This window comes from Microcaecilia unicolor, chromosome 3 (assembly GCF_901765095.1).
Source record: "Microcaecilia unicolor chromosome 3, aMicUni1.1, whole genome shotgun sequence".
NCBI classification, from domain to species: Eukaryota; Metazoa; Chordata; class Amphibia; order Gymnophiona; family Siphonopidae; genus Microcaecilia; species Microcaecilia unicolor.
The window spans coordinates 1,025,585-1,040,671 of record NC_044033.1 but is presented as its reverse complement, the minus strand read 5'-3'; the positions used below and the strand labels follow the sequence as shown (position 1 = coordinate 1,040,671).

Below are 15,087 nucleotides of genomic sequence, written 5' to 3'. Positions count from 1 at the left end.
TGTGCCCACAACCACACCAACACAATGGTGAACACTCCAGGGAAACATATGATGGAGCCTAACCGGGGCCAAATACCACCGATAAGCACTTTAATCACATTCTCTGATAAGGAACTGAAATAGATATCTTAGACCAATTGTTCTCAAAGAAGGACCAGTCCCCCTCGTCAATAGCCACCCCCAGCTCCTGATGCCACCTCTCCTTATGAACCGGAGTTGCTCTCAACTGATCACGCTGATAAGAATAAAGGCATGTAATAAGACCCCTAGTAGTTTTGAATCCTCACATAAATCCTCCAGGAAAGTATCCTCCTGTAAAATGATGGCCCGTATCTCCTTTGAGCTAAGAAAAGATCTCAACTGACAATATACAAAGATCTCATTAGGCAATACAGGGAACTGTTCCTGCAATGATTCAAATGAAATCAGACGGCCCTCATCAAATAACTGACCCCAAGAGACCAGACCAAGTGATCCCCAATCTAGAGAAGGGTCCCTGGGAAACACCAGGAAGGAAAAGCGGGCTATTCGCTATTGGCGACAGCCTAGATAACACCGCATCAGGCCCACTGAACCCATCTCAATAAAAAAATGTGGAATAAATCGATGGGCATAAATCCATGCCTAAAGATCTACATTTACAAGGAAGCCACATCAGAGCCCTAAGCGAGCAATGTCCTACCTCCTCCTGCTCCAGCTTCATCCATTATTTATTTTATTTGTAGCATTTGTATCCCACATTTTCCCACCAATTTGCGGGCGCAATGTGGCTTACATTTGCCGTAATGGCGGTTGCCATAACTTGTGAGAATTATCTTGATACCACTCAAAAGCTGCACGCACCTGTGCCGCCCTATAGTACCACAACACATTCGGGACACCTAGTCCCCCCTTACTCCTATCCTTATACAATAAAGCTCTTGGCAACCGGGGACGTTTATTAGCCAAATAAATCTAACCAATCTGTCTTGCACCCCCCTTCAAAAAGCCCCTAGATACCTGAACTGGGAGAACTTGGAAAAGATACATCAAACGCGGCACTACATTCATCTTCAAAACCACAATTCTACCCAACCATGACAGATCAGTCATATGCCACCTCTCCTAGTCCTTACAGATAGCTTTCAAAAGGGGCGGATAATTAGCCGAAACAATTCAGGTAAATTATGGGTGATCATAACCCCCAGGTAAACTATACCTCTCGTACCCATTAAAAGAGAAAGAATGCTTAAGAGACTCCAAGACCGCTCGAGAGATACCAATTGCCATGGCCTCCAACTTACCCATATTTAATTGGAAACCTGAAACAGCTGAGTATAACGACAGACCCTTCATCAGATTAGGCAAAGATATTAATGGTTTTGTCAATGAAAGCAGCACATCATCGGCAAAAAGCGCCAACTTAAATTCCCTATTTCCAACCTGTATACCTGTTATATTTGGGTCAGACCTAATGTACATTACAAGGGGCTCTATAACCAATACAAATAAAAGTGGTGAAAGGGGGCAACTTTGTCTTGTCCCAAGTGACAACAAAAACATCCGCGAATTACCTCCATTAACTCTCACACATGCCGGAGGAGCTTTGTACAGCGCCCTAATCCACCTACAAAACCCCGACCCAATTCCAAATCGGTCCAACATTTGAAACATAAAAGGCCAATGGACCCTATCAAAAGCCTTTTCAGCGTCCAGCCCTAAGAGACAAACAGAGAGATTCTGTTTCTTCACAATGTGGATCAAATTAACCATTCGACGAATATTATCCATCGCCTGCCTATTAGGAATAAACCCCATTTGATCAGGATGAATCAACTGAGACATAACTTTTGCAACACGGTTAGCTAAAGCTTTTGCCAAAATTTTTATATCCGAATTTAATATGGAGATAGGACGATATGAGGCACACTCGGTCACATCTTTCCCAGGCTTAGGAATCACCGCTATCCAGGCTGCCATCATTGAGGAGGAAAAGTCCCCCCCCCCCCCCCACTAAAACCTCATTTATAATCTGTCAGAATGGGAGCCAGTTCCCCCCTAAATGCTTTGTAAAACTCATTAGGCAACCCATCCAACCCAGGGTACTTCCCAGTTGGTAGTGCCTTAATAACCTTCGAAACCTCCTCCACGGTAACCTGAGGTTCTAAAGCCTCCCTCTGACCAGCTGTAAGCGTAGGGAAAGAACATGCCGACAGAAACATGCTAGTCGCCTCAGGGTTAGGGTTAGTATCGGATGTATAGAGCTTGGTAAAACTGAAACTTCTCCCTTATCTGCTTTGATTTAGTCACCACATGTCACGATTGTGGTCGTGACCCCTCTCAGACTCACCTTATTTCCGGCGGTCAGCTTCTGAGCTGGCTTCTGTCTGCTCTTCCTGAGTTAGTTCTGTCTCTGTGTGCTGGCTGCTTCCAGCATGGCTCTGATTACTCCACTATACTGCACCTGTGTGTGTTAAGCCTCTCTGTGCTTCAGTATGCTTTCTGCCTGTGTCTTGGTTTGTGTTCCTCTCGCCCTCTGGTGGCCAGAACTGGTGGCTGCCATAGACTTTCCAGACTTTCTTTCTGGTCCGGTCCAGATATTCCAGCCCTCCAGACTTGGTTTGAAGATTGGCAGATAGCCTCGCCTGTAGCTGCCTCATGATTCCTGCAGCTCAGTTCAGCTGCTGATGGGTTTATTACCACCTGGAAACCTTCTGAGTTTGCCTTTGCATCGTCTAAGGTCCCTGGTTTGTTGGTGCTTCGGTGCACTTCTGCCTAGTCCAGTTTATTGTCTGAAAGTCTTTTTTTTTTTTTAATTTATTTAAATTTTCCGATACATCACCACTTAAAGTGAATATGCAATCGGCATTATGTAATATTAGGAAACAAAAATAATAAGTATATATCTTTACAGCCCGTTTGTCCACAAGTTAAAGAAATTTGATTCCAAGATTAAGGAAATTAAAAAAAAAAAGAAAAGAAAATAAAATACAAAAATTAACAATTAATAGATGCTTCCTCTGGTTCAGACCCCAGCCTGCTAATTAGGGAAGGTTTACTATATTCACATCAACTCTTGCATCAATAAACTCTTTCAACTGTTTTGGGTCTACAAACTGAAAATGTTTACCCTCATACATCACATTACAAAAACAAGGAAATCGCAAGACAAAATTTGCTCCCAATGCCACCACCCTGGGACGAAGTTCCAAAAAGGCCCTTCGTCTCATCTGTGTAGGCCGTGAGAGATCTGGAAAGATACGGACCTTTGAGCCCAAAAACAGATTTTCTAAGTGTCTCAACGAAAGCCGTAATACGGCATTCCTATCAGGCTCCAATGCAAAAGTGACAAGCAGAGTTAACCTCTGAGTAACTATTTCTAATGAGCTTTCTAGGAATGAGGTAAGATTCATTCCTTCCCCTATTACGGGGGGGGGGGGGGGGGGGGGGGGTCCTACCTCCATTCCAGTACTCCCGATGTAATAAGCCCGTGTAATGAGAGGGAGTGAGTCCTTGTCCATTCCTAGAATGTCCACCAAATATTTTTTAACCATATCCAGGGGAGAAATTAACGGAGATTTGGGAAAATTGAGAAACCTAAGGTAAAGTCTTTTAGTCTGATTTTCCAGGTATTCAAGTCGTTTATGTAGGAAATTATTGTCTTTAACCAAAGCTGTTTCTATAGATCCCATTTCTTGAATTTTGATATCCACATGTTCCAATTTCTGGGTTTGCTGTGCAGTCACTTGTGCTTGAAGCAGGGCAGCCTCAGAAAGAACTTCAATATCAGAAGAATTCTGCTTTAAAGTAGTTTGCATAGAGGTTTGGATATTGTAAACCATATCCCATAGTGACTCCAGCGTCACAATTGCAGGTCTAATCACTCCGCTAGCCACAGGAGGAGATTGAGATAGACTATCAGCACGAGCTAACTTGGAAACAATAGCTCGAGGCAATACCTTTGAAGCCTGTTGTAGTAATGTTTCCCGAAGTTGAGAATCTATCTCCGTTGCTGCAGTCACACCCTCAGACAGGACCAGCTGAGCCACTTCGGCGTCTGTCTCTGTTTGAACAGCCAGCAACTCTCCTCCAGGCTGGGGAGGTGCAATTCGCTCCACAGGGCTCAGGGAAGCCCCGTTTCCACTCTCAATCAACTCCGAAGGGCCAAGAGCTGCAGAAGGGGTCGAAGTTCCCTGAGGACCCGGTTGCTGCCTGGGAATTGCAGGGTTGTTTGTTTCATCGTCGAGGAGGTCACAGGAACCGAGGGATATTCCTTTACCTTCCCCCTCCGCTTCCCCATCGCTGACGAGGCTACAGAGGAACCGAGGAAAACTCACAAACACAGCAGCCTCCAGGAGCAAACACAGGTGCATCTATTCACAGCGCCATCTTGGAATCTGTCTGAAAGTCTTGCCTGTTTCTAGTCTAGTCTTTGTGTAGTTTAACTTGTACTGTATTGCTTGTTTCCCAGTCTTGTTTCTTGTTTGTATTTCTTTGTCTAAGTTCTTGGTGGTCTGTGTTTCTTGTTTAGTGGCTGCCTGGCAGCTTTCAGTTCTGTCTCTTACCTGTGTTTCCTTTCTTAGTGGCTGCTTTGCAGCTTTTAGTCCTTGCTCTCAAACCTGTCCATTTCCTGCCTAGTGTTGTATTGTCTGTCTGTGAGTCCTAGCCCAGTAGTCTGTCTTGCTGCCCATGTATATTCCTTTCCCCTCTGACCCTCAGTCCCTCTTCAGCCTAGTTGGTATCCTGAGCCTGCCCTGTCCAGTAAGTCCTGCCGGCCGCCTGCACCCAGGGGCTCAACTCCTGGGGAAGGGCGGTCAAGCGCAGGTGAAGTCTAGCTGTTTCTGTCAGAGTTCTGCCTTGTCTCTGGTTTGGGGTGGTTTTGCCTGCCACTGCTGCTCCACGGCAGTGGCCCAAGGGCTCACGAACCTAGTTTCTGCTTTGGAAGCCTGACACCACACTATCTGCATTATTCCGTACCTTAAGAATAGTCCTGACAACCCTGGACTGCCTCAATTTCACTACCAAGGCCCTGCTCGGCTTATTACTAAAAACAAAATGCGAATGTTTCTGCTGTTCTTGGAAAAACTTTAATTGATCAGAATATATTTGATCCAACTTCAGTTGAAGCCCCTGAATTTCTCTCAGAGTTGCTACTGAATGACTAGTTTTATGTCTGTCTGTTAAAAGATTCAATTACGCTAAACACTGAGCAACCTCAGCCCTTTGCTTCCTTGCCCGGAAACTAGCTTTTTGAAGAAAACAGCCTCTCGAGACCGCCTTAAGTGCGTCCCAAACAACCCCCAATGAAGGTTCCGAGTCTACATTATTCTCTAGATATTCTTGTAGAGTCTGTCTATAGCCAGCTAATATCTCCTCCTCCTTCAGCAAAGTGGTGTTCAAGGCCCATTTCTTCTCTTTCTCCTCACATGCAAGCGAGGGTAGACCAACCTATACCGGTGCATGATCCAACAAGGTAGGCGTACCAATATCCGAGGTCCATCCCCCGGATGAGAAACACGCCATAAATCCAACAAACCCAAATCTCTAGCGAATCTGTTCAAAGCTTGTGAAAGCATAACATCCACCCTAGAGGGCAAACCCGATCTATCCAATGCCGGGTGCTGCCTAGCATTGAAGTCCCCCCCTACAATAAGTTTACCCTGAGGGCAAGAGGTGATACGTCCCACCAACTTGGTCAAAAACCCCTTCTACGAGTCATTTGGAGCATATGTCGAGGCCAGTGTTACTGCCAGATCCCCCAATGCTGTACTCAAGAGCAAAAAACACCTCTCTCTGTCACGCTGTACCTTCAGCACCTGAAACTGCAGCAAAGAATGAAGCATTATGGCCACCCCCCTTTTCTTTGACCACTCCATATCAGACGCACAGAAAACAGATGGATACTGAGGATGGGATAAGAACTTTTCATGTTCCTTTCTCAGATGTGTTTCCTGGAGAAATACCACCTGTGACTGAAAATGTGTTAATTCTTTAAACAACTTTTGGCGTTTTTGTGGTGAGTTCAGGCCCTTTACATTATAAGACAAAAATTTTAGATCTCTTGCCATCTAGCCATCTTTCTTTTCTAAGCTTAAGAGCCCTAACCTCCTCAGCATCCCCTTTATCATTTTGGTTGCTCTTCTTTGAACCTTTTCTAATGCCACCATATCTTTTCTGAGATAAGTACATAAGTATTGCCATACTGGGAAAGACCAAAGGTCCATCAAGCCCAGCATCCTGTTTCCAAGTGACCTCCTCCCTGTGACTTCTTAACCCACTCCCCCAACCAACCTAGCCTGGCCTCCTCCTCCTTCTTCCCTGAGATCACCGAAGAGGAAACTGCTCGCCTTCTCTCTTCCTCTAAGTGCACCACCTGTTCCTCTGATCCCATTCCCACCAATCTGCTTAACAACATCTCTCCTACAGTCAACCCCTCAATCTGTCACATCTTCAACCTCTCTCTCTCCACTGCTACTGTCCCTGACACCTTCAAGCACGCTGTAGTCACACCACTTCTCAAAAAACCATCACTAGATCCCACCTGTCCCTCCAACTACCGTACCATCTCTCTTCTACCCTTCCTCTCCAAATTACTTGAACGCGCTGTCCACAGCTGCTGCCTTGATTTCCTCTCCTCTCAGGCCATCCTCTATCCGCTCCAATCAGGCTTTCGCCCACTACACTCGACAGAAACAGCACTCTCTAAAGTCTGTAATGACTTGTTCCTTGCCAAATCCAAAGGTCACTATTCCATCCTCATCCTCCTCGACCTATCTGCCGCCTTTGACACCGTCAATCATAATTTACTTCTTGACACACTGTCCTCATTCGGGTTCCAGGGCTCCGTCCTCTCCTGGTTCTCTTCGTATCTTTCCCATCGCACCTTCAGAGTATATTCTAATGGCTCTTCTTCCACCCCCATCCCGCTCTCTGCTGGGTTCCTCAAGGTTCTGTCCTTGGACCGCTTCTTTTCTCAATCTACACCTCTTCCCTAGGCTCGCTGATCTCATCACATGGTTTCCAGTACCATCTCTATGCTGATGACACCCAGCTTTATCTCTCCACTCCCGACATCACGGTCGAAACCCAGGCCAAAGTTTCGGCCTGCCTTTCAGACATCGCTGCCTGGATGTCCAACCAGCATCTGAAACTGAACATGGCAAAGACTGAGCTCCTTGTCTTTCCACCCAAACCCTCTTCTCCTCGTCCCCTACTTTCCGTCTCTGTTGATAACGCCCTCATCCTCCCCATCGCATCAGCCCGCAATATCGGAGTCATCTTCGACTCCTCCCTCTCCTTCTCTGCCCATATCCAGCAGACAGCTAAGACCTGTCGCTTCTTCCTCTATAATATTAGCAAAATTCGCCCATTCCTCTCTGAACAGACCACCCGAACCCTCGTCCACTCGCTTGTCACCTCTCGTCTTGACTATTGCAACCTTCTTCTCACTGGCCTCCCGCTTAACCATCTATCCCCCCTTCAATCTGTCCAAAATTCTGCCGCACGTCTTATCTACCGCGTGAACCGATACTCTCATATCACCCCTCTCCTCAAGTCACTTCACTGGCTCCCGATCCGCTACCGTATACAGTTCAAGCTTCTTCTTTTAACCTTCAAATGCACTCAATCTGCAGCCCCCCATTACCTCTCTACCCTCCTCTCCCCGTATGTTCCCACCCGTAACATCCACTCTCAGGACAAATCACTCCTATCTGTACCCTTCTCCACCACCGCTAACTCCAGACTCCGCCCCTTCTGCCTCGAATCACCATATGCCTGGAACAGCCTTCCCGAGCCCATACGTCATGCGCCCTCCCTGCCCATCTTCAAGTCCTTACTCAAAGCCCATCTCTTCTCCCTTGCTTTTGGCGCATAACCACCTTCCCCACTCATGATACCTACACTGACTACACAGTTTGTAACCTTTAGATTGTAAGCTCTTTTGAGCAGGGACGGTCCTTCTTCATGTTAAATTTGTACAGCGCTGCATAACCCTGGCAGCGCTGTAGAAATGCTAAGTAGTAGTAGTAGTAGTCACAAATACCCGGCAATATCCCCAAAAAGTACAAAACATTTTATGCTGCTTATCCTAGAAATAAGCAGTAGATTTTCCCCAAGTCCATTTTAATAATGATCTATGAATTTTTGCTTTACGAAGCCGTCCAAACCCTTTTTTAAAATCCTGCTAAGCTAACCGCCTTTACCATATTCTCTGGCAACGAATTTCAGAGCTTAATTACACGTTGAGAAAAGAAACATTTTCTCCAATTCGTTTTAAATGTACTGCTTTGTAGCTTCATTGCGTGCCCCCTAGTTCTAGTATTTTTGGAAAGAGTAAACAAGCGATTCATATCTACCCATTCCACTCCACTCATTATTTTATAGACCTCTATCATATCTCCCCGCAGCCGTCTTTTCTCCAAACTGAAGAGCCCTAGCCACTTTAGCCTTTCCTTATAGGGAAGTTGTCCCATCCCCTTTATCATTTTTGTCACCGTTCTCTGCACCTTTTCTAATTCCACTATATCTTTTTTTGAGATGCGGTGACCAGAATTGAACACAATATTCGAGGTACGGTTGCACCATGGAGCGATACAAATGCATTATAAAGGCAGAATTTTAGTGGTTCCTATATGTGAAACATTTAAACTTTTTTCTGTTAATGTCTAAGGTGACAAGAAATGAACGCAATAGTCAAGTTCATACCATGGAGCGATACAAAGGCGTTATACTATTCTTGGTCTTATTTTGCATCCCTTTCCTTATAATTCCTAGCATCCTGTTTGCTTTTTTGACCACCACCACACATTGGGCAGATTTCAGCATATTGTCTACAATGACACAGATCTTTTTCTTATGTGCTGACTCCTAAGGTGGACCCTAGCATCAGCTAATTATGATTCGGATTATTCTTTCCAATGTACATCACTTTCCATTTGTCCACATTAAATATCATCTGCCATTTAGATGCCCAGTCTTCCAGTTTCCTAAGGTCTTCCTGCAAATTTTCATAGTCTTCTGCCCAAAAAAGCAAACAAGATGCTAGCAATTATTAGGAAAGGGATAGTAAATAAGACCAAGAATAATATAATGTCTCTGTATCACTCCATGGTGCAACCTCACTTTGAGTATTGCATTCGTATCTCAAAAAAAGACATAGCGGCATATTACCAAACTCTACAACAAACTCGATACCATTTCTCACCAAAGGGCCTCAAACTGAACCCTGCTAAGACTGACACTATACTGTTCTCCAGATGGAAAACTACCTTGATATCCTGCCGTTCTGTGGTTTTTGCAACTACATTCAAAGCAGTTCACATAGTATATACAGGTACTTATTTGTAACTGGGGCAATGGAGGGTTAAGTGACTTGCCCAGAGTCACAAGGAACTGCAGTGGGAATTGAACCCAGTGCCCCAGGATGTAGGTCCGCTGCACTAGCCACTAGGCTACTTCTCCAGCAACCATCCTGGGTACCCCTATTTCACTAAAAGGCTCAGTTAAGATAACAGAAATGATTACTGATCAGAACTTTACCTTTAATCTTCATATTTCCACCCTAGCTAGGAAGTTGAATTTTACTCTCTGCCAGCTCTGCTTAATTCACCCTTTTCTGGAAACCCAAGCTTTGCATCTCCTTGTCCACTCATTAGTTCTTTCCCATATTGATTACTGTAATTCTCTATTTTTGATCTGTCCTCTTCTCATCTATGCTGCTACAGCGAATGTAGAATACTACTGATAAACTCATTCAAGAAAAAAAGACATGATTCACACCTCTTCTTAAGGAAGAACGTTGGCTCCATATAACTTACTGAATTCCATTCACACCAGGTCTTCTACTCAGGCATACCTTCTTCTTATTTAGCTCACTTATCCTTTATATACGTATCCACTTGTTGCACTTGGCCCAGCAAAATTTATTTACTATCCCCTCTTATCCAGGATGGATTGGACACACCATTTCTGTTGTAAAATTACTGTTCCCACACTTTGGAATCAGCTCCCACTTTCTATTCACCTTCAGACCTCTAAAGAAATGTAAACAGGTATGCAAAATATATTTCTTTTCCAAGGAATTTTTTTCAGATTGAATATATACATTTTCCATTATATCTTCTACAGACCTCATCTTGCCTCCAGGGTTGCATCCTACCTTATTCCTTACTTGTCATGTTTCTTGTTCCTTTCCTTCCTTTCGTATTTTAGATTAATAATTTAATAGTTTTATAGTTATCTTTATTGTTTTAGTTAATTTATTGATCTTTTAATGTAACCTAGGCCACCTTATGTTAAGTTCTCTACTCTTTTCCACTATCCATTTTAAAATTGTGAATAGCAATATAACAAATAAATATATCCTATTACATCACACAATTCACAATGAATACTCACTTCTGCCTCTCCACCTTGTACTGCTGAGAACAGTCATCAAACAGCTTCTGGTTCATTTCCATGAAGAGTTTCAAGGCATTATAAATCAGCCCATGAATTGTTCTGCAAAAACAAATGAGAGTGAGGGGAAACGGATAGAAGTGAAAGAGGTAGGAAGCCAAAGGAGAAAGGTCAACGAGCCAAGGGCAGAAGGGATGGAGGGGTTGGTCACAAAGGAAGAAAGTGAGGTGACAGCAGGGGCCCAGGGCAGCAACTGGAGAGGGGGGGCCCCCAAAGCTGATCTTCAGCCTATGCCTTCTTCAGCTTGAGACAGGTTTGGGGCTCCCTGGGCCACTGCCTTGCTGGCCACCCCCTAACGCCAGCCTTTGGTGATAGGAAAGGTTGAAAGAATAGAAAAGAGGAAGAGGTCAGTAGATGGGGGAACACATCAGACAGTAAGGGGGTGAGGTGAAAGGAGTCAGAAAGTGGCGACAAAAAATGATAAAGGGGATGGGATGACATCCCTAGAGGAAAGGCTAAAGCGGCTAGGGCTCTTCAGCTTGGAGAAAAGGCGGCTGAGGGGAGATATGATAGAGGTCTATAAAATAATGCGTGGAGTTGAACAGGTAGATGTGAAGCGTCTATCCACGCTTTCCAAAAATACTAGGACTAGGGGGCATGCGATGAAACTACAGTGTAGTAAATTTTAAAACAAATTGGCAGGAAAATGTTTCTTCACCCAACGCCATAATTAAAACTCTGGAATTCGTTGCCGGGAGACGTGGTGAAGGCGGTTAGCTTGGCAGAGTTTAAAAGGGGTTAGACGGTTTCCTAAAGAACAAGTCCATAACTGCCTACTAAATGGACTTGGGAAAATCACAATTCCAGGAATAACATGGTATAGATGTTTGTTACGTTTGGGAAGCTTGCAGGTGCCCTTGGCCTGGATTGACCGCTGTCGTGCGACAGGATGCTGGCTCGATGGACCCTTGGTCTTTTCCCCAGTGTGGCATCCTTATGTACTTATAAATAGTCATAATGTAGTCAATTCCCACATAGAGATGCAGTTATTGTGGTTTCTTTATACTTCAATAAAATAAGCATATCATTGAAGAGTTAACCAATAAATGTTTATGTTATTTTAAAGCCTAATTTCCTCTTCCTTTTTCTCAGCTCTCTCAACCTTCAACATTCCTTCCTTCCATTAATCCATCTCCTTTCTATCTGATTACATATCGCCTTCGTCGCTGTCGTCCTTACCTCCTACTCTTCTCCGTACTCTCTTGTTCCTTCTCCTGCTCTCCACTGGGGACATTAATCCCAATCCTGGTCCTCCACATCAGCTCTCATCCTATTTGTGCAGGTCACACCCTGATATCTCCAATCTAATTTCTGTTCCTCTCCTCCCCCCCTTCTTCCCTGCCTTTCTCTTGCACTCTGTGGAATGCCTGCTCTGTCTGTAACCAACTTTCCTACATCCATGACCTCTTTTCTCTCTCGTACTCTCCATCTACTTGCCCTAACTGAAACTTGGCTTTAACCTGAAGACTGCTTCAGTCGCGGCCCTATGCCATGGAGGTTATCTTTTCCTCCCATACTCCTTGCCCGGTTGGCCGCGGAGGTGGTGTCGGACTACTACTTTCACTCTCGTGTAGATTTCAACCTCTTCTTCCACCTCAGTCTCACTGTTTTTCTTCCTTTGAAGTCCACTCCATCCGTCTATTTGCTCCTCTGCCTCTCCGAGTAGCAGTCATTTATCAACCCCCTGATAAGTCCCTTTCTTCCTTTCTCACTGACTTTAATGCCTGGCTTTCCTTCTTTCTTGAACCTTCATCTTCCTCCCTCATCCTTGGGGATTTTTTTCAGGCTAATGATCCCTCTGACTCTTATGCTTCTCAATTTCTTGCTTTAACATCCTCTTTCAATCTTCAACTGTGCTCCACTGTCCCCACTCACCAGAATGGCTACTGTCTTGATCTTATCCTCTTCTCAAACTGCTCACTCTCCAGTTTCTGTGCCTCAACTCTCCCCCCTCTCTGACCATCATCTGATAACTTTCACACTTAAACACCCCTCCTCCCCAGTCCTGTCCAATCTTAACCAATACATTTAGGAATCTTCAGGCTATTAACCCTTCTACTCTGTCCTCCCAGTGTTTCAAATCTCTCTCTACCACTATGTTATCCAAGTCTGTCAATGAGGCTGTCTCTTCCTATAATACTATTCTCTCCTCTGCCCTGGATACTCTCGCGCCTCCCATTCCCCATTCTGTAAAACGTACCAAACCCCAGCCTTGGCTGACCTCTAGAATCCGCTACCTACGTCTTGTGCCTGCTTCTGCCGAACGTCTTTGGCTGAATCCCGTGCCCATGCTGACTTCATACATTTCAAATTCTTGCTGACCTCCTTCCAGTCTGCTCTTTTACTTGCCAAACAGGACTATAACATCCAGTTGACAAATTCTCTTGGCTCAAACCCTCAATGTCTCTTGGCCACACTGAATTGTCTCCTCAAGTGCCTTCACCTCCAACCCACCCTTCATTCCCCTCCCCTCCACCCCCCCCCCCCCCCGACTCTGGCTGAGTTCTTTCATGATAAGGTTCACAAGATTAAACTTGAATTCTCAACCAGGTCACCTCCACCTCTCCTTCCCTTATTTCCTCCTCGAAACCAACTACCTGTTCCTCTGATCCTATTCCCACCCATCTACTTAACACTATCTCTCCTACTGTCATCCTTTTTTGTCTGTCATATCCTCAATCTTTCACTTCCACTGTGGACTGTTCCTGATGCCTTCAAATATGCCGTAGTCACACCACTCCTTAAAAAACCTTCATTGGACCCTACCTGTCCTTCCAACTATTGCCCCATCTCCATCCTCTCTTTCCCTATCCAAGATACTTGAACGTGCTGTTCACCGCCATTGCCTTGCCTTTCTTTCATCTCAAGCTATTCTTGATCCACTTCAATCTGGCTTTCGCCCCCTTTATTCAACTGAAACAGCGCTTGCTAAAGTCTCCAATGATCTGTTCCTGGTCAGATCCAAGGTCTCTATTCCATCCTCATCCTTCTCGATCTATCTGCTGCTTTTGACACTGTTGATCACAGCCTACTCCTTGATAAGCTGTCCTCACTTGGATTTCAGGGCTCTGTTCTTTCCTGGTTTTCTCTCTTATCTCTCCCAGCGTACCTTTAGTGTATACTCCTAGTGGATCCTCTTCTACTTCTATCCCCACTGTCAGTTGGTGTACCTCAGGGATCTGTCCTGGGACCTCTTCTTTTCTACATCTATACTTCTTCCCTTGGTACTCTGATCTCATCCCATGGTTTTCAGTATCATCTTTACGCTGATGACTCCCAGATCTACCTCTCCACGCCCGAAATCTCAGCCGAAATCCAGGCCAAAGTATCAGCCTGCCTGTCTGACATTGCTGCCTGGATGTCTCAGCGCCATCTGAAACTAAACATGACCAAGACTGAGCTTCTTATCTTTCCCCCTAAACCAACCTCTCCTCATCCTCCATTCTCTATTTTTCTGGATAACACTCTCATCCTTCCTGTCTCATCAGCTCGTAAACTTGGGGTCATCTTCAACTCCTCCCTCTCCTTCTCTGCACAAATTCAGCAGACTGCTAAAACCTGTCGTTTCTTTCTCTATAATATCACCAAAATTCACCCTTCCTTTTCTGAGCACACTACCCGAACCCTCATCCACACTCTTATCAGCTCTTACCTTAGACTATATTGCAACTTACTTCTCACAGGTCTCCCACTTAGCCATCTCTCTTCCTCTTCAATCTGTTCAAATTCTGCTGCATGACCATATCCCACCAGTGTCGTTATGCTCATATTAGCCCTCTCCTCAAGTCACTTCACTGGCTTCCTATCCGTTTCCGCATACAGTTCAAACTCCTCTTATTGACCTATAAGTGCATTCACTCTGGCAGCTCCTCAGTACCTCTCCACTGTCACTCTCCCTACATTCCTCCCCGGGAACTCTGTTCACTGGGTAAATCTCTCTTATCTGCACCCTTCTCCTCCACTGCTAACTCCAGACTCTGTTCCTTTATCTTGCTGCACCATATGCCTGGAATAGACTTCCTGAGCCGGTATTTCAAGCTCCATCTCTGGCTGTCTTCAAATCTAAGCTAAAAGCCCACCTTTTTGATGCTGCTTTTAACTCCTAACCCTTATTCACTTGTTCAGAATCCTTATTTTATCATCCTCACTTTAATATTCCCTTATCTTGTTTGTCCTGTTTGTCCTAATTAGATTGTAAGCTCTGTCGAGCAGGGACTGTCTCTTCATGTTCAAGTGTACAGCACTGCGTACATCTAGTAGCGCTTTAGAAATGATAAGTACATAAGTATTGACATACTGGGAAAGACAAAGGTCCATCGAGCCCAGCATCCTGTTTCCAATAGTGGCCAATCCAGGTCACAAATACCCAACAAGATCCCAAAAATGTACAAACATTTTATACTTCCCCACAAATAGTGGATTTTCCCCAAGTCCTTTTAATAACGGTCTACGGACTTTTCTTTTAGGAAGCCGTCCAAACCTTTTTTAAAACTCCGCTAAGCTAACCGCCTTTACCACATTCTCTGGCAACGAATTCCAGAGTTTAATTACACGTTGAGTGAAGAAAAGTTTCTCCGATTCGTTTTAAATTTACTACATTGTAGCTTCATCGCATGGCCCCCTAGTCCTAGTATTTTGGAAAGCGGTGAA

The 15,087-nt window shown here is 44.7% G+C and overlaps 1 protein-coding gene across 1 annotated transcript in view; it reads right to left on the bottom strand.

Annotated features, from left to right (window-relative positions):
* PPP2R5D (protein phosphatase 2 regulatory subunit B'delta) overlaps window positions 1–15,087 on the bottom strand; it is a 235,173-nt gene that overhangs the window by 54,268 nt on the left and 165,818 nt on the right. The window contains 1 exon segment of the mRNA XM_030195682.1: window positions 10,378–10,479. Coding sequence (XP_030051542.1) covers window positions 10,378–10,479 — 102 coding nt within the window.